The sequence below is a fragment of the Hippocampus bargibanti genome, linkage group LG10, assembly GCF_051943395.1.
Source record: "Hippocampus bargibanti isolate YZ-2025 linkage group LG10, ASM5194339v1, whole genome shotgun sequence".
Taxonomy (NCBI): Eukaryota; Metazoa; Chordata; class Actinopteri; order Syngnathiformes; family Syngnathidae; genus Hippocampus; species Hippocampus bargibanti.
The window spans coordinates 19,056,066-19,083,939 of record NC_142743.1 but is presented as its reverse complement, the minus strand read 5'-3'; the positions used below and the strand labels follow the sequence as shown (position 1 = coordinate 19,083,939).

Here is a 27,874-nt window from a genome sequence, read left to right as displayed (position 1 = left end):
TTTCGTGCAAACATGTTGAATTAAAGAAAGACAATGGATATGAGATTGGAAGGAGCGGTCACATTCAGACACGTCTCCCTTTGGGTTTATACAGTGAATATGGAGGCAGAATGCAGAACGGGCCCAGACAGACAGGTCCAATGTAACCTAAAGGCTAATCTCTATGAACAATATGACCAACCGGTCTTTGTTATTCTACAATTTACCCATAAACCAGGTTCATTTATTTAGTGCACACACATAACTCCCTCCCAGCCCTGCCCAGCCTGCCCCTTCCCACTGCCACACTCAGCGAACTCTGAGTACACGCTACATGCTGTACGATCATCCTGAACTCTATTTTTTGTTATTTCTCATTAGACAAGACCTCACTTCAACCCTTTCTAGTTGTTTGTTTTTGCAATTACGACATTACGTCACTTTATGTACGTCACTTCCTCACTTTACATATGTCACTACCTCACTTTACATACGTCACTACCTCACTTTCCATACGACACTACCTCACTTTACATACAGAAATGACATGTATTGTCTGTTGTCAATTGTATGTCTTTTTTAGCCACCTTATAAGTGCCTTGCATGTCTTGCACGCTGGGTCCGAGAGGACATTAATTTCATCTGTGCTGTATGTCATGCATATTAGCATATTTGACAATAAAGCTGACTTTGACTTTGATAATCGTGTCATGTTTACTTGTGGCCTGTGGCATATAGCTATGTTTCGTGATGTATCCACGATACCATATTAGTACCATCAAGGTTGTTAAAAAACATATTTTATAGAATAAAACTAGAGTATGCAGTTGCTGATGTAATTATGTCAAATGTTAATGCATCATTTTCAAACATTTACCCTTTAAATACAGTAAAGTCTCATTATATCGATATTCAAGGGAGTCCGAAAAAATATCGATATAACCGGGACTATCGATATATCCGACCCTGTTTGCATGTAATTTTCTCCGTGCGTGCATAGAAATAGTATCGATATAACCGGGACTATCGATATATCCGATATCAATATAACGAGACTTTACTGTATTATACTTTTGATGATCAAAATACGTGATTATGAATACAGGGATACCTCAACTTACGAACACTTTAGTTTATTGATTTTTCGCCTTATGAACATTAAATTTGTGAGAATATAATCTTGGCATACAAACTATTTTTCGACAAACGAACCAAACCACACGGAGCGCCACGGTGGCTGGCGGACCAGTTTTCGGCGGAGGAACACCAAACCACATGGTCGAACAGCGTCACGGTGACTGGCGGACTAGTTTTCATCGCCCCTTTTCTTGAGTGCATACGTTGTTTGTTATCAAGGATACCTTTGCAATTATTAGACCAAAAAAGACCCACCACAGGCTAGCGTTAAGCCGAAGAGGACACAAAACAAAATTACGATCAAGCAGGAGAAGGAGATCATCGAGAAACACCAACGAGATGTACGTTTGTGTGACTTAGCGTCCCACTACAAGTATGCTAAGTCGACCAGTGCTACGTGTGGGTGTTTCTGTTTTGTCTAAGCAACGGTCTCAGCCAATAGAAGAGGTTGAATAACTTTGGTTGATTTGGATTAATGAAAAGCAGCTAGCAGGGGACATTGTGAGTGTGGGTATTATCGCCGAGAAAGCACGGCAACTTCACTCAGATATCATCAAGAGGCAACTACATCAACGACCATTACGAAAATAAATAAAATGACTTTATTATACAGTACAGTTTATTTATTTAATTACAATACAATAGCACCTTTATTATACATAAAATAAGGTATATTTTGTGTAGTTTTCAGGCATATTTAGTAGAAAAGTATGTTTTATGTGGGAACGGATTATTCACATTTTTAATGGGTTCTGATAGGAAATAAATGTTTGCCAGACGAACTTTTCACCTTACACACACTTTCTGGGAACCAATTAAGTTTGTAAGCTGAGATACCACTGTTCTGTATCAGAAAGTCTTTAATCAGAATCAGAATTAGAATCAGAATCATCTTTATTGCCAAATATGCATAACACACAAGGAATTTGTCTGCAGTAGAACACGCTGCACTAGTATCATCATAAGAAAATTTGAGAATCAAAAAGCCTTTAATAGTCCCACAATTTGCATCAGTATATCGGTCAAAATGGAAAAATGGCTTCCCCTTATGAACGTTTACGGAACCCAAATGAGTTATTGTGGTTTCGCATTGGGTGATCTCACGGAACGGAAAAATGGTTTCTGTTTATTTCTGAAATATCTCAGGCCTGAGACATGCAAATATGTGTGTGTGTTTGTGTGTGTGTGTGTGTATGTGTGTTTTATTGTTGTGTTTAAAAATCTATATGACAATGAAAAGTGCAGTCCAGTTTTAAATGACTCGTCAACCTATCACATATAATATTAAAACTTTCAATGAGTACCACTCAGAGTCTCACAAGTATCATTACAACCATGTTAAAGCAGATTTAGAAAAGCTGCCGCTGCTACAGGTTACAAGTCATATAAAAGACGCACACGTTTGATTTGTTTCGTGTGTACGTAATGTGGTGGCAGATGGGTGCAGTTAAAAAAAGGAACAAACTTCGATTTGGGAGGCATTGCACTTTCTATAAAAGCACTTTCTTTGCTTGTTGCTGGGCAACAGCAACACATCTAGATGTAGCCCAAGTGAAGCCCCTCTCTTCAATAAGTCCATTTTATGGATCAAGCAGACAGTACATAATGTGTTGATGGGCTTTAAAGCTACTCTATGTGGATTCCAGGAGAGAAGAAGGACAGCTTTCCTGTCATCGCATCTTCTTCTAAAATGAGAATTAAAACTCATGTATTGATGACCCCCTATCGTCATCCCCGCGAGTGTGCACTAGCAGCAGCTAGCAGGACTGAATGTACACTTACTTGATGTTATCCAGACACCCAGAATCTGGTTTGAGGATGGCTGTATGGTGGAACATCTTGTAGAGAGCAATGCCGAGGAAAATTACATTGAGCTGGAAAAACACACAGATACAAGTTAGTTCATTATAACAAATTGTGTTCCATAATTTGTAAAATCACTTCAAATGACTTCTACTGAGCGCATTTTATAAAGATTCCACCGCGTATAGCTATCCTTTAAGTTTTAAGACTCGCGCTAAATATTCAGGACGTCTTGTTTTTCAGTTGGTGACGATACCTACCGTGACGTCACGGTAGAAATCGTCACTGACCGAGAAAGCGACACACCATGCATTTTGGGTACTTTGTTTGGTTTGAAAACTTCGTGTTGATCCGTGTTGATGGCGAAATTAGAAGGAAAAGACATAAACAACGCGATGGTGAATCGTTGTGTGTTGCACCAAGACTACTATTTGATACTAGCTGACACAAATTCCCAGCAGACAAATCAGCCCATTTCCAACGGAGCTTGGGCGCCATCTTGTGCATTTTTTGGGATGCTATGTTGGATTCCTGATACGTAGGTACTTCTTTAATCGATTGCAAACATTTATGCTTTCCACTTAAGAACTATTTGCATCATATTCATAACTGGATGAGTAACAAGAAAGGATCTTCTCCGAATCTGAAGCCATTGTTTTGATTCTTGAGCAAGGCAAGATGTCCTGTTTTGACGTCACGAACAAGGGAGCGGGACCTTCTGAAACTCGCCATTTCCGAGGTCATTTTGAAGTAGTTTTGGGACACTTTAAGTCATTTTTATTGGTGTTTTTTGTGTCATTTGACTAAAAATATAAGCCTGCATGTTTTGGGTATTTTACATGCTATAAAACATTTTTTTCTGATGTCAGTTAGGAAACAAAAAAATGGTGTCGGTTGTCCTTTAAGGCATATGCCAAGAATAACTACTAATTTTGCTCACACAGTTTCACTAAAGTTCACCTGATGTGCTGAAAGCTTCGAACATCCTGAAGTTATTATATCCATTCAGACCACTGCGAGAGGACAAATCCAAGTATCGCAGTTGCCCTGAGTTTTTTCTTTTATTTTTAATAAAGCTGTTTTTATGCTACATCTCAGAGGCTGTCTGGTGAGCAGCGGGTGTAAAGTCTGCACACTACGCTGCTCCCTCTCATAATCTCGGTGAGATCAGAGATAGAAGGCAGTGTCAGCTGGACTGACTTCAAGACAAGCGTAGAGCACAGCAGTGTGCATTCTGGCATTCATTTAATTGTGACTATTTCGTATTTTATCGGCATCGAGCAAAAGCTCCAACTCTATTTCCAACTCTGTGTACAAGTCAAAATAGCAGCACAGAAGCTTTTCCTTTTCCCTCGGCTGAAATATTCTGAAGGGACAAATAATATTCACATCGGTTCCATTTGCACTTTGTTGGCACCTTACGAATTAAGCTGTAGGAGATTTCAAATGTTTGTGGTCACGGGCTCTTGTATAGAAAACGGCAGAACACGCGGGTGTTAATAAAGCTTCGCCAGTGAAGTGTACAAATACGGTACTGAAACCAGTGCAGACACATTACGACCATCCATTTAGCTTTTAAACATTTCATCCTGTTAATTATCCACCCTATTACTGGGGGTTCCAATGCACAAAAATTGTGACTTCTTGTGCGACACTGGAAGTAGCAGCGAGCTATTTGTTTCCAGGAGTGTGAACATTTTTTGTTTCCATTTCTAAACGATTGGAAGACACTGTAGCTTGTGAATTTGTTACGCTGTTACCGGTTGTACAAACAACCAGAAAATGTTTAATCAATGCCTAGAAGAGCAATTTTATGAACATACACACCGGAAGAAGTTGGTTTAGAGAGGTTCAACAGTTTCCAGCACAAACAAACAAACAAACAAATCAATCAATCTATCAATTAATCAATACATAAATACATAAATACATGCACATTAATGAATACATAAATACATGAATAAATAAAACATGCATCTGAATAAATATTAAATAAATAAATAAATAAATATATGCATGCATATAAATACATAAATAAATAAATATAAATACATACATAAATAAACATTGAAATAAATAACAACACAAATACAAATAAATACATAAATACATACATAAACATATAAATAAATAAATACATGAGTATAAATAAATGCATAAAGAAATAAATGTAAAAATAAATGAACAAACAAATAAATCAATATATATATATATATATATATATATATATATATATATATATATATATATATATATATATATATATATATATATATATATGCAAGAAGGGGTGCCATTTTCAAGGCAATGAATTGTAAATGTGCCACATAAACACAAATAAATGCACGCATAAAAATATAAATAAACACATGCATAAAATAAATAAATATGCATATAAATAAATAAATAATCAAAAGCTGTGTATGTTCCTAATATTTTGTGGACACGTGATAATGCATCATGCACGATAGGCACATGATCAAAACATTTTCATGGTTTGATTCTCTTCATCTTTTATCTCACTACCAGTGGCTAAAATAAAAAGACTTTCGCATACTGTAAAAAATAAAAATAAAAATGGGGTCACAGTGACTCATTTGTCCGTAAATGCTTTCCCTCTATCGCTTATTCTGCAAACAGATCACCCGGCATGCAAAGGTTACATTCATTGACAGGAGGTATTGATTTGACACATTTTGATACTTGTTTTTAACTTTGCTTCGTGACGTATTATCATATTTTGCCATCGTCGGAAATGATTTGCTAGCCAAAATATTTTCCTTTTGTTAGACGACAATTTTAGAGTTCATCCACATGTTTATGGACGATTTTAAATTAATCCGCCTTCACACTTCCGAGATGCATCAGGAAACCGAAACAGATTTGGCAATTCCACCTGACTTGCACGAACATCATGGCAGCCAAGCCAAGTGAACTGAAAATCAGTTTGTCTGTGTGTGTGTGTGTGTGTGTGTGTGTGTGTGGGTATCTCACCATTATGATGAGAGTAGCAGGGCCTATAAAGCTCCAGATAAAGTATGTATCCAGTCGCAGCCAGCACCTAAAGAGAGTGGAAAGATGCAGGGGGATTAAAACATGTCGCAGAGGGATGCTAGCTGGCAAAGATTTACCAGCAGATGACAGTTTATGCATCACACATCGATGCACACAATCACACACACACACACACACACACACACACACACACACACACACACACACACACACACACACACACACACACACACACACACACACACACACACACACACACACGCGCTTTGGAAGAATGAACATGAGATTTACATGACTTTCGAATTGTGAGAAATACAAAAATGACGGAATGAAAGAGTGGTAGCACATGGCTATAATATGCATCCTATCTTTGGAGGTGAGATGGTGGTCACCCCAACAATGCATATTGTGTGTTACACCGTCACATGATGGGTTAGGGAAAGATAATTTCTTTAACTACAGAGATATAACTTGGAAGACTGCTTTTATGGAGTCTGGGGTTTAGAGTAGGGTGGAGAATGGAGGCGCATAAATGCACATACATGTGTGCAGGTTGCTGAATTACATGAAAACTATGCAACGGATTTCCATACAAGTTCAAGATACCAAAGATCTCATTCAGTGGTTGTGAATCAGATTTTGGATTCTCAAACTGAGGTTTTAGGACCATGGGAGATCTGAGGACCATGGCTCAGGGGAAGCAAATTAATGAAATATCTTGTGTTTTATCGTCTGTGTACGCTCTCAGTCATACAGGAGTGGTCCATCGATGAAAAGGTTTCTTCAGCCGTCAACTGTACTTTTTTGAAGGTGTCGGATGTTTTGCTGCTCATCCGAAAAGCTTCGTCAAAAACTAAATTTGTGCTGGTAGTTTTGGCTAAATGTGTTCAGGTTTTGTTTTTTTCCTTGCATAGGCTGTGCGACTCAAGCTCCGCTAAGACCTCTAGTAATGTTTTTCCTTCCCACTAGGAGGAAGCATTTGCCTTTTATACAGCCGCCCCCACTTCCATTGCAGATAACATGTTAGCGCTTTGTTACAGCTTCAGCTGTTGTTAAAGCGCGATATAAACCAATATGTATTGCATTGTATTTCATACAGCCGCCCTCATTTCAAGCTCATATAACTCCAGACCCATATAATTTAGAAATTAACTCTTTTTCTGATGAACGAAGAGAGTTTAAGTTTTCTTACACTGCATTGAATGTTTACGTAGTCCTAAAACTCCATATTCTGAGGGTCCTTCTGAGGGTCTTGCAATTTCACTGGAGTGGACATATTTTTGCACATTGTCCGGCAGTGAATGAGTTAAGCACAACTACATATGTTGCGGCTGTCCCAAAATGTTCCTCATTTGTGGCATCAGGAAGGAAAAAGTCTACCATCCACAATTCTGCGCTTAAAAATTTCCAGTGAAGCAAAATGGCTGACTGATTCACGGCTGGCTACTTTTGAATTATTAATCTTTCAATTTCCACCACATTAGAGTGTTCCTCCATTATGAGGGGGTCCACACTGTGTCATTGTATCTTGCGCCACGGCCTCCTGTGTCAAGTCATTGCTCCCCACCTTCCTTATGAGACGTAAGCGAGATTTGGGGCACAGGAAGGGGCGTTGAATCATATTTTTGTTGAAAAAAATGCAAGAAGGGGTGCCATTTTCAAGGCAGTGAATTGTAAATGTGCCACATAACTCATGTTTTGCTTCTATAAAAGGGCACGTTACCGTTAGCATTCGCTGGATTTATTATCCAATCAGCCTGGTTTACATGTAGGGATACAGGTTGTTTAGGTGCAACATGACATTAACTGGCCACCACGTGGCACACATACGCTGAATACGCAAGTTTGAAGTTTAGCAACAATTTCGATTTGGCATGGATCTTGAGATTTGATTGACATGTCACATACGTAATGCATGAATAATGTGATACATATGTAAGATATACGTTAGAGCTATATATGAAATCATGACAATTTCTGCCATTATAAATGATATTACTCAATATTGATTGACACTTCATTGTAATGTACATCTATAATGAATTAGAATGAATATAAGATGATATTCTTGTGATGGTTTGCATGGGTGTTGGTTTGCATTATACTGACTGAGTATTTCTAATATTTTGACTTTGTCTACATAAGTCTACATTCCCCTTTTTTACAGAAATGAAATGAGACCAAAATAAATGAAAATGATGTTGTAGAAGTGTTCACGCTCTTATAATTGAACGTAAATAGGAGTCTGTACATATGACAGCCACTTATTGTGCCTCTGGTTAACCTCAAATCAACTTAAAATGTTCAAGTAGGCTTTTCATACCTTTATAGTTTTGCTTTTTTACAAATGTTTGATGATTTTGGCAAATACTCAGTCATTCATTTTCTACAGGGGATTGAGGGAATTTATAATGGCTTGATGAAACCAAAGCGGAACATTTTGGCCTTCGGGCAATGAACACAAAATCGCCTCACAACCTCAGTCACTGTATAAAACGGCATGCACACTTGTGCAACTAGATTATTTCAGTCGTTTATTTTTACTTTTACGTTCAAAAAGAGACCCTGCTTCTCTCAATTGATCTGTTACACGGCCCAATAATGATGGGAAAAGTTTCAATGTTATTTAGACTTTTCCAAACAGCTTTCAGTCCGCATTCCAGATTCACATCAGTACAGTACCAGATACATAATTATGTTTTAAAAAGAACACAGTTAACAAGTGAGCTTGGTTGCACCTTGTTATTGCACATCATTTTCAAATTGTATTTTTGCTATTTGTGTTATATTTTCATTTTTAGTTTATTATTTTTTTGTTTTTGTTTTCTCAATTTGTCTCCACCTGTCACCAATCAGCTCCCTCAGCCCTTTATGTCTTGTCTCGGTGTTTCTCTTTGTCTCGTTACAGTTTGTGTTTAGTTCTCTGGGATCTGTCTTGGTCAGATAATGGATTCATCTTCATTAGTCTTGCTGTGGAGAAATTTCACATCAGAAAAGTGATGAAAGTCAGAGGAAAGGAAAAGAAGAAGTAGAAAAACAAAATACAGGAGCTTCTGGAAAGGCAGCCACTCCTGCGGCGCCATCTTGAAGTCAAAAGAAGACAAAAACTAAATAACAAAAAATAATGTGACACATCACAAACAGACATTCAATCTTAAGTACTTTCTGCACCTTCTTTGTTGCATGAATCATTTCTAGATGAAAGAGTAGAGGATCAGAGTGTCCTTTTCACCAGTGGATCAGGGACGTCATGGTGGAATGTGCATGTCTACTACAAGCTAAATGTTGAAAGCAAACACGAAGCTGTAGCATCCATTGACGAAAAGTAATTGTCTCACATCACCTGTCCCACGTAAATCCGCTTCAATTCCAAGCTGCGACAGTTCTGCCCATTACAGGCATAAAAAAGCACAATCGCCACAGAGCTGTCCAGCGATGACAGTCAAATGGCAATGACATTGGGACATGGGACATCATTGAGGGTGTGTGTCTGTGTCATATTTGTTCGGTTTTCGCTTTTTGGTACTTTGCGTTCCTGTCATCCTTGGTTTGGATCCTTGTTTTTCAGTGTACTTACTTCTGTTTGTATTTTAGTTCACTACATTTTACCCTCCAAAAATTCCTCTTGCCTTTTGGTGTCCTTCACCCTCCCCCCCCGCCACCTAGCAAAACATGACAATTTGATGGATCAGTTGAACCTAATGAAGTGTCAGTTGAATTATATGAAGCCCATTTCGAAGCACTTCAATTCAACACGGTTTTATTTTAATGAAAACATCTTCAATTCATCTGATTAATGCTGTTTGTTGTTATTGACACCGTCAAGAATTTTCAACTTGTGAAAGCAATTCCTATTTTGGGCTCAGGCTCAGTTTGATTTGAAAGATGAATGGTGTTTGATTTGATACTCATAAGAATGCATGACTTGTGATAAATTGATAGCTTCAAATATATAATTCTAACAAAGCCTAGTTTTTTTTTTTTTTTTCGTGACAAATCTCTGAAGTTTGCCTTTTTTAACTCGCCAAACAAAATTAATTGTCTAAAAAGAGTTCTGTCAACTAACCCACTAAAGCACACACAGTGAACATTCATCAAAAGCCCACCATGCAGATGTATGTTTTATTGATTATCCAGAGATGAAATATTGAGCTAAGTGGCATCAGTGCACCTTCAACATCGGATTCAACCCTTTTCCCGCGCGCCCAACTTCCACGGAGTGACGAGCACCTTGTGAAAAGCTGAACTTTACAAACGGTCTCTGGAGCAGCGGAGCGAAAATGTGAATCATTTAACAGCTTGATAATGTGCTGTCATTGTTCACCGCCTGTATGGAAGCACTTATTTATAAGGCACGCAGGCAAGAGATTTTAAATGTTTAACATAAATGTTGAAGTTTGAAAAATTGAACAGTCACACACGGTCCTTGTATTTCGCAGTGCATCATTGTCAAAGACGTGTGGTTCCTTTTTTAATGCTGGCTTTCACTACGCGATCATCGGCATGTATATTCAAGTTGGAGTGATTTAAACCACTCGAGTTTGATGATATCCTTTCAAAAAACTATTCACACGGAGACATACATTGCAGATGGATAGTCCGAGTGCCAATTTTAAATCATTTGGTTTGCTTTCAGTTCCACAAACGTATTTAGCAAATCAGTTTCTTCTGCCATGTCAAGGTTGACCAGCAACTCTCTCAAATGCCGCTTTTAAAAAGAACAAGTCGCTTTGGTTGGCAGCGAATGAAGTTGTCTGTGTTCACGCCCACAACAGCCTTTCATTTAATGCATCCGGCTGTGCCTGTTTGCAGGAGTCTGGAGAAATACCAAAATATAGATCAGCCGCTGGGATAGTAGCCATTTTTGTTTAACTCTTTCAAGCAGCCTCTAACCTGATAATATAAGCCGTCCAATGTCCTAATCGCTGTCCCTGACACGGTGAAAAAAAGTATTCATCAAGTGTACTACCACCTCTACCGCGTTCAACTAAATTGCATGACTGACACTGTCAAATTGTAAAACAATACTCATACCCACACAATTTGGTACGTAGCAACGACTGACACAGGTGAATGTTGTTAAACAAGGATCGTTTTGACATTAGTGCCATCCATACATGACATTTATTGTGTCCAGTCAGATTACTGTAGTGCTGTATCGCTCACATCATATGACAGTGTTAAATCGCATCTATAATTCGCTGAAGAAGCATCTTGGATATGAAGCGAAACGTCCGACACCTTCAAAGAAGTACAGAGGACGGCTGAAGAAACCTTTTCATCGATGGACCACTCCTGTACGACTGAGAGCTTACACAGACGTATCGCATCCATAGATGTGTAAAATGGGCAAACAGCTTCATGGTCATTCTTTTGTTCAATGACTGCGACAAGATATCACATTCAATGTGTGGTCACACAATGTTAATTTTTGGATTATTTTCATTGTTAATGAGATGCATACTGAAAGCTGTTCTTGTGTTTTTGATTTTATAAGGTCATGAAAACATTGTGTTATTTTGATAACGTGTGGCCTAAAAGAAGTCCAAGATGGTAGCCTCTCATAAGCCCTGATTTTTTTTTGTCTTGTTTTTGTGTTTTCTTTTGTCACTTTGTGTTGTTGTGCGTCGTGTGGAACAGATACGGATTGTTTTTCAGCATTTTTGGCCACGACATTCATCAAAGAGGAGATTCTGCTGAGCAGTTGCACCTTTTCGGCAGCACGCATATGGCAGCACCGATTTTGATTGGGAGGAATGTTGATGTCATTCGACTGTATATCGCTTCGGAGCTCTTGGGTAATTGTGCTAGGAATGGGCAGCATTTTCACAGCCCCGCTTTATTCAGCGGAAAGGTCGGTGCTGTTGGACAGTGTGCGGCTGGATGGAGCCCGCGATGAGAAGAAAGAAGCATCAATGTGTATGTGGAACTGTTGCGGCTTGGAATTGAAGCGGATTTACGTGAGACAGGAGGTGTGAGACAATTTCTTTTCGTCAACGGATGCTACAACTTCGTGTTTGCTTTCAACATTTAGCTTGTAGTCAAGGTGCACATTCCACCATGACATCCCTGATCCACTGGTGAAAAGGACACGTTGATACTCTCCCCTTATCTACAACTGCTTCGTGCAACAAAGAGGGTGCATAAAGTGCTTAAATATATACAGTAAAGTCTCGTTATATCGATATTCAAGGGAGTCCGAAAAAATATCGATATAACCGGGACTATCGATATATCCGACCCTGTTTGCATGTAATTTTCTCCGTGCGTGCATAGAAATAGTATCGATATAACCGGGATAATCGATATATCCGATATCGATATAACGAGACTTTACTGCATATATATATATATATATATATATATATATATATATATATATATATATATATATATATATATATATATATATATATATATATATATATATATATATATATATATTCTTTTGACTTCAACATGGCACCGCAAGAGTGGCTGTCTTTATAGCAGGTCGTGTATTTTGTTTTTCTACTTCTTTCCTTTCCTCTTCCTTTCATAACTGCTGCTGTGAAATGTCAATTTCTCCACTGCAAAACTAATAAAGGCTAATCCAATCCAATCCTTATGTAATGTTGTGGCCAGCGAGCACATGAGAATTTATGAATAAAACGGTGACCTCATTTCTCAAGCATAGGTCACACATATTCAATCTTTCATGAGATTGACTCTTGCACGTGGCGCATGCATATGCTTGGTATGAATGAGGTGTTGGCTGCCTTCTCTCTTGGATTGAGCTTGCGACTCAGTCAAGCATGCGTTAGTATGTCGTCACGTACGCTCGACGACAGCACGCTCCCTCCCGGGATTAAATCTGCTGCACACAAAGAGGCCAAGCTTTTGCTTTATGCCCTTTCAATATGGCCACAGTGTTGTGCTCCTGGAGGCAGTTTCAGTTGTCTATGCCCCTATTTCGCCATCCTTCACCGTTTCTTCCTCATCTCAGCCTCTCTGTAGTAACACTTCTCAAGCGCTTGTAGAGTCCAATGCCACAGCCAAAACGACGGCAGGCACACTCCCTTCATCCCATCCTTCCTTCACACCCCATCACATACCCTCCACCAGCCCATGTTGCTTACACTCGGTCTGTGCCATAGCTCCTGTAGTCCACTGCGGCGGAGACGGCCACTATGACAGCAGGCACGCCATATCCTGCCAGGTAGAAGTACTTCGTCCGGGAGTGTTCGCTCTCAAACACCTCCACCAGCATGATATATAGCTGCACTCCTTCCAGGAACATCCAGGTGAAGGCTGCCAAGAAGAAGAAATGGAGCAGGGCCGCAAAGACCGCACAGGCAATCTGGCGAGGGGGAAAAAAAAAACGAGGCGAGGGTTTCAATAAATAAATAAAGATGATCACAACACTTACAATATTCAAACTGATGGCTTCAGTCTTTTTAGAGAGTTGAAAAAGAAGGCAACAAAGCGTTGGCTGCGACTCAGATTCCTAAAGCACTCATTTATCAACTTCAAATAAGGGAGGAACTGTAAGAGCTTGGAAACTGGGTTGCCAAAAGTGAAATTGACAGGAGAGTTGACTGTAGGCTAAATAGAAAAAAACGCCGCAGTACCAATCATCACATATCATGACAATTACAGACAGCGAAATCGCTTCAAGAGAACACTAATAATGCAGACATTGCTCAACATCAAAACGTCCCTGATGACGAACGGTGAGAAAATATAAGTGACAAGCTGGCGCCACATCCGCTGATTTACACTTGATGATGAGACAAGCAAACCGCTCAAAAAGGGGTCTGCAAGGAAGTGAGCAAAACTTATTTTCCCCGAGTAATTAGGCAATAAAATACATGAAAAGCATCGATAACTTTAATACATGAAAAAATATATATATACACACACAAGAGCACTCTAAAAGTAAAAATAGAAGAATCAAGCCGAAATTACCATTTACAATTGAGGCAATAATGCAAGAATAAAAGAGCGGTGTTTAAGAAAAGAGGCAGTAAGGAAGAATGATCTGTGCAATTTGGGTCATCATTTCCATGGCGATCTTAAGAGTCGTCGAATGAAAACGCTCAATGTGTGACTTTTTATAATGAAAGCGCTAGCAGAGGGAGACAATTACCTAACGCCTGACAGACAATGAGTTTAGGGAACCAGGGAGTCGCTCATTTCCATCTCTAACGATGGCACGTTTAGCGTCACACACACAAAGACACACACAGGTATTAAAATTTAAAAAAAAATGGTGTGCTGCTTATGCAGTCATTTGGCTTTCCTGATGGATTTACTGGCTTAACTGGCTACAAGCTAAGTGACGCTCAAGATGTTAATGGAGGTCACGAATAGCCACCGGTAATTAACGGGAGAGTGGTCTGCGCACGTACATCAGCTAGCATGCATCGAAAGACACACAAGACCTTACACGCAGTCACAAAGAAGCACACAACTCCAAACACATTGTTCTCCTCGCCGCCATTGACGTTTCCCAATTAACGCTAGGTGAGATGCACAGTCTGGAGAGGCGATGAATGATGCTGCCAAGCTTGACGGTCCATCAATTAATGTTTCTAAAGCAAAAAAGCCCCAACCCCAAAAAAACGAACAAATAAATTAAAAAAATGTTACTTAAATTACACAAATTACCCTACTTTGGGCACACCCAAAAGCCTTGATTGTCTGCACCTTGATTTTAAGCAGGTGTGCTTAAATGTGAAGTAATATTGAGCAACAACAGGTTTCTCAACTACTGTCAGCACCCACCAACTCCATTTCGCCTTGTAGAAGAAATAGTGCGTAACCCCTGCCTCTACTCTAGCGCCTTAATATGTGGTGTGCCTTATATTTGGAAAACTTTTATATATTAATATATTATATTTGGAAAACTTTTTTTCATTCATTGAAGATGCGCCTTCTACTCCGGTGCGTCTTATACACAGGAAATAAATATACACTCACTGATCATGTTCCCACCCTCCCTGTTGCCGCCCAGTGGGGATGATTTAACAAATATAATTCAATGATTTTGTATTTTGTTTTTCTACTTTCATTCCTTTCATCACTTTGCTGCTGTGAAATGTAAATTTCTCCACTGTGAGACTAATAAAGGCATATCCAATCCAATCCAATCCAATCCAAAATACGGTACTCAAGGTTTTGTGCAAATGTCGACCGACCAACAGACATATCTATCTATCTATCTATCTATCTATCTATCTATCTATCTATCTATCTATCTATCTATCTATCTATCTATCTATCTATCTATCTATCTATCTATCTATCTATCTAAAATGATTGGTGTGTGATGGAACTCTGCGTATGGGGCTAGTTAGACTCAATGATTGCAATTTTGAACATGGGCACAAGCTGGCGGATTTGTGAGAAGGATACCTCCCTTTATTTATACTTAGAAAGCGCCGCACACTCACTGATCATGTTCCCACCCTCCCTGTTGCCGCCCAGTGGGGATGATTTAATTAATATAATTCAATAATTTTGACGGTTTGCCGCTCAAATATTCCTGAACCAGATCCATCATGGATGCTGTCTCCCCTGCGCTGGTGTTAGCAGGCATAAGCTCGAGATGGACTTTCAGCTACCAAATTGTCATTCTGCCAGGAGCATCTTACAGGCACTTGTGTTGTGGCTGGCCACCCAGCTTGGCAGCTTCTCATTTGCCAATTGGCAAACACTGAGTAATGTTTTTTTTCAAAGGAAATAATAAAAGATCATTTCACAAAAGGCAAACGATGATGGTGACTGTGTTTGATTGGTATTATAATAATATTGCATACCTGTTAACCTTGGCTAATAGCTGGCCTTATAAATTATTACAATGCCCGTATAAAAGTTGTAATGCGCCGTACATAATTTGAAATGTTAAAAAAATGCTAACACAAGCGGAAATGCAGATAGCTTACCGCGCATGTGCACGTTATGCTTTCATCAATCTGACCGTACGCAGCGATAAAAAAAAATACATGTACGATTGAGATTACTTTTGCTGGTTTGCCGTGACAATAGTAGTGATCGGCGGCAGCATTGTCGTTGGCGACCAGCAGTTGAGACCAACTGGATTTGAGCCAAAATGGTCTTTGGATGATTGGTTCACAATGTATTTTTGTTTTCCGTATAAAAGTAGTAGTACGCCTGACATTATTAGAAATAATTTAAAACAACGTATAAAATACGGGGTAAACGTATAAGTTGACAGGTATGATGTTAATTTTTTCTTTGGGCCATGTCATGGGAACTTTTGATTTCATTTTGTCATTGCTATTTTTTATTTTGGAGCCAAATGATTTATGGCAGATGAATAACAAAAATGGACTCATTTTTGTGTCGCACCTACACCTGCACAGAGTATATACACGATCGATCCGCTGTTATAAAATAGGTAAAAATTAGCTACATTCAAGTAGATTCAGTTAATGAGTCAGCAAGAAAGTTAAAAATGTAAAATCAATTGTTTCTCCGCAGCGGGAAGAAGAAACATAAGATATATAATTAGAGTTTGAAAAAACACAATAAATGGACTGCATTTGACATGCCAAATTAACCTACAATCTAATTAATTGCCAGTCTGCAAATCATAATGAATGATTGTTTTCAACCAGAAATTATTGGAATTGTGTCAGTCTGGTCAATTGCGATTAGCAAAGGGTCTGGCCCGCCTTGGCTGTCCTTAATCAGCTGAAAGCACTGCATCAGTGAGTGTGATGAATATAAGCATGACCATGACAAGACCCCACTTCACACTGACATTGTGACCCGTGATCTTGTATTTTTGGATATGAACCCAGATTCTCAGGTTATACATTCATAATAAATCCACAGGCGTGCTGCAGCGCATCATTTACATGTTCCATAGTTCTTTTACATCCTAAACAATAAAACAGCAGCTGCAAAGTATGTCTGGTTAATGTCTGCGTGTTGAATGTGTCTGTATGGAATTGCTTGTAAAATGTAGGGTGAACTGGAATTCATGTATTGTCATCCTTGGCAGAACCAAATGGATTTTGGGATTAAAAAACATCAAATATATTCAGATTAACCTGAGGGTGAATGACTCATGGAAGAAAGTGAAGCAGACCTGAAGTAGCACATTATTAGAGGCAAATCAAATGCATATGCATGTGCACTTAGTCCAAAATGCACACAGTATGGCAGGAATGAAGAGCCTACAGCCATTTTTTGTCCCCCAAAATACCATACTGTGGTTCTTATGAGATAAAAGTTTCTCAAAAGAAAATGGTTTCCCACGTGGTCGATGAAAAATAGTTTTTTTTTCACTCTATACAATTAAAAAAATATGTTGTCCCAGTTTCACTGCATAGCATTTTTTAATGTCAGTTTTGCGGGTTATTAACAACTGAAACAAAACCTATAGCTGTTGCTTCGCAAATAAAATGAAACCTGTTTTACTCAGTTTTAAATTTTAATTTGACCTCCCTCAGCTATTTTGGGCCACACACACATTGCTATGACACATGACGACCGCAGCTCATTTTCAATCACTGAAGCTTCAGAACCATAAGGTGATCATTTATGGGTGGCATATGGAGATGAGCTGGTGGAGAAATAATCCCTGTTGAGATGCCCTTGAGCAAGGCAATGACTGCTTTCGCCTGCTCAAAAGGTATATTGCTTAAAGGACAACCAACGTCACTTTTTTGTTTCCTAACTGACATCAGAAAAACGTTTTATAGCATCTAAAATACCCAAAACACGCAGTATGATATTTTTATTCGAATGCAAAACACCAATAAAAATGACTTAAAGTGTCCAAAATCTTGTCCGGAGACGTCGATTGTCCTTTAAGGACCCCCTTTTCACTCGAACAGCTCTCCTTTCATGCCTGCATGTATGCGAACTGGTTTTCTGCATGGTATGTAACACGGATCTATAGCAGAGTGAGGTGACTTCCCCTTGAGGAATCATAATGAGTTAAACCAATGGAAATGCTTGATAATTGATGACTATGACGTGTCCCTGTGAGAGTCACGTTAACTCATTCACTGCCAAACATGTGCAAAATGTGTCCACTCCAGTGTCAGGGTGTCAGTGTCAGTGTCCAGGACCCACAGAATATTGAGTTTTAAGACTACATAAATATTCAATCCAGCGTAGGAAACCTTAGACTCTCTTCTTTCATCAGTAAGAAATAATTATTTCCTAAATTATATGGGTCTGGAGTTATCTGAGCTTGAAATGAGAGCGGCTGTCCAAAATCCAATGCAATACATACATGTCGGTTTATATAGCGCTTTAACAACAGCTGAAGCTGGAACAAAGCGCTAACATGGAAAAAAGGGAAATGCTGCCCCTTGTGGAAGGTCTGACCAGCACTTATTCGGCACCCAAGCAAGAAAAAAAACAAAACCTGAACTAATTCGGGAATGACGCTCTACGTCATATTTTCAATTCCTGAATAAATTGTGAATTGCAGTGAATGAGTTAATGATGCTGCAAATAATGATACCATAAAAGTGGCACAAGAAAAGTAATATTCAAGAATCTTTGAATGACACAACATCCAAAAAATGTAAAATCTTTAGCCAATGACTGTTGCATACACACACCAAAAATAACGCAGGGCAGCGCAAAACTATACAACATCGCAAACAATAAATAAATAAAATAATCTAATGGTTAAGTACTAAATCCCCAAGACCAATCCATGATGGATTAATTCATTAAGAGGTTAAGTATTTTGTCCACATAATGCATATAGCAGCAGGACTTTCAGCAACGCCAGCATTGGTCTTCTCTGTTCTACCATATTGCATTTTTTTTCTTACCGGCTGGTCTGCTCTGTTGATTCCGACCAGGAAGAGCGACTCAGCAATGAAGAGACTGATGCAAAGGTTTTTATGGATGGTGTTACGGTCGCTCTGAAGTCCGCGGAAAAAGCAGAAGGTGAAGATGCAGATGAGTAGGCAGACCAGAGACAGCAGGATGCCAACCCAGGTGATTACATCCAGGAGCAGATCGTGGATGCTGTCTGCTTTCTGTGAACAACACAACAGCAAATCACATCTACACTCTGGCGTACCAAAATCGGAAACAAACAGAAACATGAAATGACCCTCCCCCGGTATGAATGATGGCAGTCTGGCTGTGTGTCATTGAGCGTTCAGAGTTAGGGCGTTCCAGAGTGTTGCACAGGTGTTGCGGCTCGATCTATCAGCGTTCCGTAAACTGGCACGCTGATCTGTGTTGAAGATGGCAGCGGCGTGATCGATACACTGCTCAAAGCCTCATGCGGCATTCACATACAGCCGCCAAATAAGCGAGCCCTGACAATGACCTCTCTTTGGAACCCACCCACCCCCAAAAAAAACACACAAAAAAACAACCCAAAAAAACAAACTCATCTTCTGTCTGAGAAGGCATCCGTTTATTTGTACAACAGCTGATTTTTAATCGAAGCAAACAACGTGTAAAACAAACGCAATAAAGGTTTTGTTCATGATACGCTTGCTTACACATTGGGAAATAAATACAGATTTATGATCTGTTACCTTAGATAAGAGCCTTCATTGTTTTGAATTTACATTCTTGCAAAGTTGTAAAAAAAACGAGCAGTACATTAATATCGTTTTTAAACATTTGTCCCATGAAATTACCAGTACATGAATTAAAGGACAACCGACGCCTCTCGACAAGTTGTGTCCGTAATTTGTAAAATCGCTTCAAATGACTTCTACTGAGCGTATTTTACAAAGATTCTACCGCATATAGCTATATTTTACATTTTAAGACTCGCGCTGAATATTCAGGAAGTCTTGTTTTTGAGTTGGTGACGATTCCTGACGTCACGGAAGGAACGCCGCTGACCCATTCTTTTATTGTCCTTCACAACCACAACCCCTTGTTCCCTTTTAAAATGTATGACTGCAGCTTTGCTTGCAAATCAGTGTTACGATGCTTTTCGGAACCACGATGGCCAGACCCAGTCCAAGTCACAGCTTACCTTAACGTCCACGTGGGCCATGAGCACGGCAAAGCTGGTGAGGTGAGTGCAGGAGCAGCTGGTATGAGTGCGATTGGTGGCCAGCAGACGACAGTCTTGTGTGGACCAGAATCCTGTCATGGTGCGCTTGGAATAGCTCCAGAAGGAACAGTTGGGATTGAAGTTCTCTTCAGAATTCTGGGAAAGCGGAAACACGGAGGAGTAGATTTAAAGGTGGGATCAAAAGCAGGTGGCGGGTGGAATGGAGAAGTAGATGACAGAAGAATGCAACTGTTTGAGAAAACATTTGGAGTGTGCGGTAAAACAAACGGGATGTGGTGAAATGATTAGAGGCGGTCAAAGAGACAAGAGTACAACAAACAGAAGGCACAGAATACGCGACAACAAATGTCATGTCAAGAGGTGACAGCAAAGTCTGTGCTTGTTGTGTGTGTGATAGTAAGTGAAGGAGCTGCTGGTGTTGGTGTGAAAATGGAGAAATCTGCATGTCACTTTTCAAATGGGCACCCGTTGGAAAACACGACACATTCTTTAATGGCCAACAAATTGGATACAGTCAATGGCAATTTGATTCGGAATAAAATAATCAGGAAGTGCGACCTTATTATACTCCTTTCCAGATGCAAGGTTTAAAACCTTTGACATTTACTCATTCACTGCCATTCACAAATGTATTCGGATATGATGGAGACCGCCATTCCCGAATATGTTCTTTTTTTCATGCTTGGGTGCCATGAAAGCGCTGACCGTGGCCTATGGCACAGGTGTCAAAGTCAAGGCCCGCGGGCCAAATCCGGCCCGCCACATCATTTTTTTCGGCTCGCGAAAGCAAATCAAACTTGTTAAATTCCATGATGATTGCTAAAATCTGAGCCAAAATTTCATATTTTTGGATGTCAATCACAATAAAAGTCATTATTCTTGACTTCCGATTTGAAAACGAGTTATTCATTAATTTGCTGTGTGCCCTATATGTAATATTTGAAGGGATTTAAACATTCTAATGGGTTCCCCAAATTCATAACGGCCCTCGAGAGGAATCCATAACTACAATGTGGCCCGCGGCAAAAAATGACTTTGACACCCCTGGCCTGTGGCAATCTTTCTTATTCTTCACAAGGGGCAGCATTTCCCTTTTGTTGTTAAAGCGCTATATAAACCAATATGTATATATCGCATTGTATTTTGGACAGGTGCCCTCTTTTCAAGCTCAAATCACTCCAGACCCATATAATTTAGGAATTAACTCTTTCTGATGAAAGAAGAGAGTCTAAGGTTTCTTACGCTGAATTGAATGTTTATGTCGTCCTAAAACTCAATGTTCTGTAGGTCCCGGAATTCACGTTACTATGCCAAAAACCCTGGCACTGGAGTGAACGCATTTTTGCACGTCTGGCAGTGAATGAGTTAATCAGCATTCAAATCCTGTGCTCGACAGCATAACCAATGTCGTTACCATTACCTGAGAATATAGTGTAGGAAAATAATCCCGGAAATTACAACAACCATCAAAAAAGAAAGACCTGTAATGGTCAGATCACCAAAAGGTTGAACTGCCAATAAAAATGTATCCCGCAGGGCAGCCTCACATTTATGCAGTACATATACACCAGCCATGTTCCAATTCTAAGGTCACCCATGATAAAATTATTAAAGCCTTGAAAAACTTTGAGACCAGCTGAAATGAGAGGACCACACAATTTTAAGGCCAACGAGGACATATAAAAGCCACACATCATAAAATGAATGACGATTTAAAGTACTAATGCGTTTTGGAGAGTTTTTAATCACAAATAAGGCCCCGGACCCTCGTAATTATAATTTACTTGTTAAGTGTTGTGTTGGGATTTGCTAGTAAAAAAAACACTTCCTTATTGGCTTTATGGAGAAAAACATTAGCAGTAGTGATTACTATCATCGGAGTGGTCAACAATACAACCAATAACTCGTAGGAATAAATCAATGAGATCACGTTGTTGCACAATTACGAACACCCAATGCCTGACGAGTTTCAGAGCCCTGAGCACGCCGCGTCCCAGTTTGTTGCTTTTTACCCACCTGTAGATGTTTGACCGTGAAGATGACAGGCTCCGACAGGTAAACCTTGTTGCTCTCCTTGTTGATGGATGCCATGATGACAGGGGAGTTGACAATGACCGAATAGTTGGGGGAAACGGCCTCGCTGCTCAGTCGGACGCTGGCGTTCTCTGTGGAGAGGTAGGAGCCCAAGTTCCTATAGAGGACAAAGGCCATCCTGATCTCACCTGTTGGAAAAACAACACAAAGGTGAGCGAGATCACCTTGAGCGGGCGTTTAAACTCAGACACTGGACGAGGTGAGAGATTGGAGTCTGTGTAGGCTCTCAGTCGTACAGGAGTGGTCCATCGAGGAAAACGTTTCTTCAGCCGTCATCTGTACTTCTTTGAAGGTGTCGGACGTTTCGCTCCTCATCCAAAGAGCTTCGTCAGCGAACTAAAGTTGTGCTAGTAACTCTGGCCCTATATACAGTAAAGTCTTGTTATATCGATATTCAAGGGAGTCAGAAAAAATATCGATATAACCGGGACTATCGATATATCCGACCCTGTTTGCATGTAATTTTCTCCGTGCGTGCATAGAAATAGTATCGATATAACCGGGACTATCGATATATCCGATATCGATATAACGAGACTTTACTGTATATCCCTAATGGATAGAGGTGGCGGTGCCAGACCTCTGCTCTGATAGGTCCCTGCTCTAAGGTTGGGGGAGCAGTAGATTACTCCCTGAAGCCAATCTGATTACCTCTTTTGTTTTGTCTGATTACCTTTAATGTTCTATCCCTGACGCTGATTGCCTCATTAGCCCTGGTATCACTTCATGACTAAGCCTATGTGGTAACAACCTAAGAAGTCTATTGTAAGTGCGGTCTAAATTAAACCTTAAAGCACTATGGCGATTTAATAATAATAATAATAATAATAATAATAATAATAATAATAATAATAATAATAATAACAACAGTAACCTTAACCTAAGATTTTAAGATTTTTAAGAAGCAATTTTAGTTTAGCACAACTTCAGTTCGCTGACAAAGTGCTTCGGATGAGGTGCGAAACGTCCGACACCTTCACAGAATTACAGATGATGGCTGAAGAAACATTTTCCTCAATGAGAGATGGGATATTTCCTCCATACCGTTTCTGCCGTGCTGTTTGAGAGTGCTGGCTGACAGTTGGATGGAGTTTCCGTGTAGCTCAGACTGGGGGAACGTTAAGTCACTGAGGCTCCCGTCCGTGCTCAGCCGAGCCACTTCCAGCTCTGGAAGACACCAATGCATACAAACTTATCGACACACCCTCCAATCAAGTCATTCCATCGCACGTTACATGAGCTTGGTTTTGTAGCCTCTTGTGCAAAGCGTGTTTTTTCGCTACAGTAAGTGCTTCCGAGACACCACTCACTCAGACCATACAGCTAAAAATATCCAGCGCTCATTAAAATCATGGAAATTATGCCTTTCCAAATGACACTGTCAAAAGTGTCTTCAGGTAGATGATTTGTACAATGCAGAAGTCTAATTTTGACGTCAGAGTTTGTTTGAAGATCCTTGATTTGGGCCGGATAATGTAACAGATAAAGATTCTAATTAACAACTAATTACACCTATCGCTATCTTGGGTTTCAGAGCGATTTGATAATTTCGATTTGAAAGCAGCTCGCACATCAAATACCCCACACAAGGACACGGATCTTCGATGAAAAGAGGGAGGTGGAGCGGTACGGTTGAGGTCAAAGGGCGAGGTCAAAGTCAGGTTTTGAAAGGAGCTGAAAAGAAGAGATTTTAGTAGAAGGAGTGGGATAAAGGGTTGGTCGGAAATGGAGTGAGATAAATGTTAGACGTGGGGATAAGTCACGCTGTGAAACCTTGGCTTATAAATGTATCACTCATATCGCCACAGCAACCCAAGATTACCTTGAAACATTATTCAACCAGCCAGAAATACACTTTTATTTTTTTCTTTTGGACGGCCGGTGGTGTGATTCACGTTTGTCTCTGATCATCTTTTTTCCCCTCCACGTTGATTATTTTAGCAAGAAATGTAATTGAAGAGAGAGAGACAGAAACAGAGAGACAGACAGACACACAGAGAGAGAGAGACAGGCAGAGACAAAGAGAGAGAGAGAGAGAGAGAGAGAGAGAGAGAGAGAGAGAGAGAGAGAGAGAGAGAGAGAGAGAGAGAGAGAGAGAGAGAGAGAGAGAGAGAGAGAGAGAGAGAGAGAGAGAGAGAGAGAGAGAGAGAGAGAGAGAGAGAGAGAGAGAGAGAGAGAGAGAGAGAGACTCTCGCCACTTGGACTATGGTTCAATATTGAAGGTGGAATCCTATTTGTTTAAAGGGTTAGCCAATATTGAATATGACAGTGGTTGCTGGTGGTAACTGAGGTAGTTGACAGTGTTCGCCCAATTTGCAAGCATATACTGCATAAGACACAACCCAATTTTGAATGACGTTATGTAGATACTGTTCACTACTCAGTATCTATTTAACATCACCTCGGGAAGCATATAGGCAAAAGACAACTTTAGCAGGGAGCCTAACACCTTTGTTTTCTTACTGGGGCTCAAACAACATGAGACAGGCACAATACACGCATGCACACGCACATGCACACAAACGTACACGCAAATCCATATGCATCTCAGCAGGATATCAAAACAAGCTGAGTCTACGCTAATTAAAGCATCCTTGTCATGACAATCCACTTCATAAGAAACACACTTGTTCATTGCTGTAATCACACGTGTGCATGCTGCCGCCGCTGTGTTGTCCCTTTCAAATCGCTCTTTTGCTATTGCTAATAATTAATTCATCTGACTATTATTGATGCGCGGAGTCGCACATTCAATGATGCCACATGCTTCTCGGGCTTTTTCGGGATGTGTCATTCAGATTCCTGTTGCACGCATCCATGAAAAATTCCGACGGGGGATGGGGTGTACCCGATATGGAAGGGAGAGGAAGTAGAGGAGCATGATGAAAAGTGCGATCAGGCCAGTCATGAATAAAAAGAAGAGATAATCGCGGCGGATCGGCCCACTGGATTAGCTGGGAGGGAAGATTAACGGCACAAAAAAGGAGCACACAACAAGATTATTTCCTGTTTTTAGTTCTTTGGATGTGAACTAGCAAACATTTGGGTGCTCAGCGGCATGGAGGAAAAAGGGCAGTTCGTGGCAATGAAACCTATTTCAACTTAAGTGGCTAAAGTGTAACGTTAGAACCACATTAGGTGAATAGCTGTGATTTTATTGCCTAGTGATGTGAAAGAAAAACTCTCAGAGCATCATATGACATTCCAACGCCGCCATCAGCCTCCGGCAAGCACTCGCACTGTTCATTACTCGTCAACGCTTGCTTAATTTCCTCTCCTGCTCCCCTTTTTCACTTTTGATGGCGTAACATACAAGCACCGGAGGGGGGGGAGGTGTGTGCGGGGGTGCTTGCTGATGTGTTGTGTGGGTGACGTCAGATCAAACCAAACAAGTGAGGATCAGGAGGAGGAGGAGATGTGGAGTGAAGGAGGGGAAACATGAATGACACTCGAGGTCGTGGGTACAAATAAAATGAAGGGAAACACCCAAACTACAAATCACCTCGTCTTGTTCCTGCGAGGCCATCGCTGATTAGCAGTAAGGATAGACGCTTTAAGGGAGATGGTTTGAAATTGAAAAGCGACTTTGTACAATGCAGTCACTGACCTAGAACTTATATTCGATAATACGGGTACTCACAACAGCCATTTTTCAAAAATTGAGAAGCAACTGATTGATAACTGGGGTTGAACAATAATCTTTTGGTTCGGTAATGAACAGGTCTTGGAGAGGAGAGGAATGAAGATCAGTCGCAGCAAGACGAAATATATGTGTGAATGAGAGGGTTCCAAGTACAAGAGTGATGCTACAGGGAGTACTTGGGGTCAACTGTCCAGAGCAATGGAGAGTGTGGAAAAGAGATGAAGAGGCGAGTCCAGGCAGGCTGGAACGATGTCAGGTGTGATGTGTGATAGAAGGGTTCCAGCTAGGATGAAAGGAAATGTGTATAAAACAGTGGTGAGACCAGCCATGATGTTTGGACTGGAGACAGTGCCACTGAAGAAAAGGCAGGAAGCAGAGCTGGAGGGAGCAGAGATGAAGACGTTGAGGTTTTCTTTGGGAGTGACCATGTTGGATAGGATCAGAAATGAATATATCAGAAGGACAACTCATATTAGAAGCTTTGGAGAGAAAGTTAGAGAGGCCAGACTGAGATGGTTTGGACATGTCCAGAGGAGAGAGAGCGACTATATTGGGAGAAGGATGCTGAGCCTTGAACTGCCAGACCGAGAGGAAGACCAAAGAGGAGGTTTTTGGATGTTGTCAAAGAGGACATGAAGGTAGCTGGTGTGAGAGAAGAGGATGCACAAAACCGGGTTAGATGGAGGACATTGATTCGCTGTGGTGACTCTTAAAGGGAAAAAGCCGAAAGGTAAAGAATAAGAGGTAATGAACATGACATCGTGACATAGAAGCGATAAAGTCTTAGCGAGATTGAACCTTGCACATCTGAAGTGTGAGACCGACGTGTAACCAGTCGACCACTCGCTCCCTCTTTTGCGAACTAAACAATTAGCAAATGAATCAACTGTTTTATGAATCACGTAGTAGTTTCAAAACGTTGCTTCATTTCAAATTGTCCAAATCATCTGATTTCATCCCCTCGACAGTAATTATTCTGTAATTTCTGCAGTACGTTGTGAAAAATAAACCAATTACCTTCCGTGTTCAATCAAAATAAGACATTTGCAAAACATCTGCTTTTACTTTGGAAAACAATGGTGGAGTAATCGAATCAGTTTCAAAAAGATTAGTGAGTACAACGCTAATTCTTCTCATGTGGTAATGCTTAATTGTTTTGACTTTCCAATGCTGAAGAATATCAAATAAACAACAACCATGAATGGCAATAGGCAGAAAATGGATATGCAATACATTTTAATGCAAAGTACAACATTATCTCCAATGAATCAGATTCCCAAAATATCCACGAGCGACGATACTAGCTTGCTGCTTGTTAAAATTTGCCATGTGATGGAGAAGTTTTGTTTTGCACCAACAAAGTGGATGATACACAAGAGAATAGAAAATATATGAATATCTATGCGCATATTTTCAACACAAGATCAGAAGAATAAGTGGAAGCCATGGAGGGGCAGCCACATATAGGCGTACTCTGAATGATCTTCTCAAAGCATGGCGTATAATAACTTTTCACAGCACATTGGTGAACAATTTTGTACTGACCCAGAAAAGGGCATCATTTTGCAAGATTGAAAATTGGGTTGTGGCTGAAACACGCTTGCAAGTTGGCCGAACAATGACAACCAACTCAGTTACCACAAGCAACCTCTGTCATATTTAATATTAGCTAACCGTTTAAACAAATAAGATTCCATCTTAAATATTCAACAATAATTCAAGTGGTGTGAGTCTGACAAGCATCCAATTCTGACATGAAGATGCGATGCATTGTGGACCCAACCATACAGAGTTCTGTCCCTTTACGAAGACTACAATTACTCATTCACTGCCAGACGTGCAAAAATGTGTCCACTCCAGTGCCAGGGTTTTTGTCATTGTCACTCAAATTTCATGACCCACAGAATATTGAGTTTTAGTACTACATAAACATTCAATGCAGCATAAGAAACCTTAGACTCTCTTCTGTCATCAGAAAAAAAAGTTAATTCCTAAATTATATGGGTCAGGATTTATATGAGCTTGAAATGAGGGTGGCCGTACAAAATACAATGCAATGCAATACATACATACTCAACATTTTGAATGTATTTCGACTTACGACCATTTTGACTTACGACCGTTTGGTCGGAACGGAAATCGGTCGTGAGTCTGATGTTACCTATATTGGTTTATATGGC

The 27,874-nt window shown here is 40.0% G+C and overlaps 1 protein-coding gene across 1 annotated transcript in view; it reads right to left on the bottom strand.

Annotated features, from left to right (window-relative positions):
• adgrl3.1 (adhesion G protein-coupled receptor L3.1) overlaps positions 1 to 27,874 on the bottom strand; it is a 174,270-nt gene that overhangs the window by 15,523 nt on the left and 130,873 nt on the right. Inside the window, exons 13-19 of the mRNA XM_089005759.1 lie at positions 23,096 to 23,218; positions 21,974 to 22,179; positions 19,916 to 20,092; positions 18,741 to 18,950; positions 13,053 to 13,273; positions 5,914 to 5,980; positions 2,899 to 2,990 (exon numbers count right to left, since the gene is read on the bottom strand). Of these exons, the coding sequence (XP_088861885.1) occupies positions 2,899 to 2,990; positions 5,914 to 5,980; positions 13,053 to 13,273; positions 18,741 to 18,950; positions 19,916 to 20,092; positions 21,974 to 22,179; positions 23,096 to 23,218 (1,096 nt within the window). The remainder of the gene's footprint in view (positions 1 to 2,898; positions 2,991 to 5,913; positions 5,981 to 13,052; positions 13,274 to 18,740; positions 18,951 to 19,915; positions 20,093 to 21,973; positions 22,180 to 23,095; positions 23,219 to 27,874) is intronic.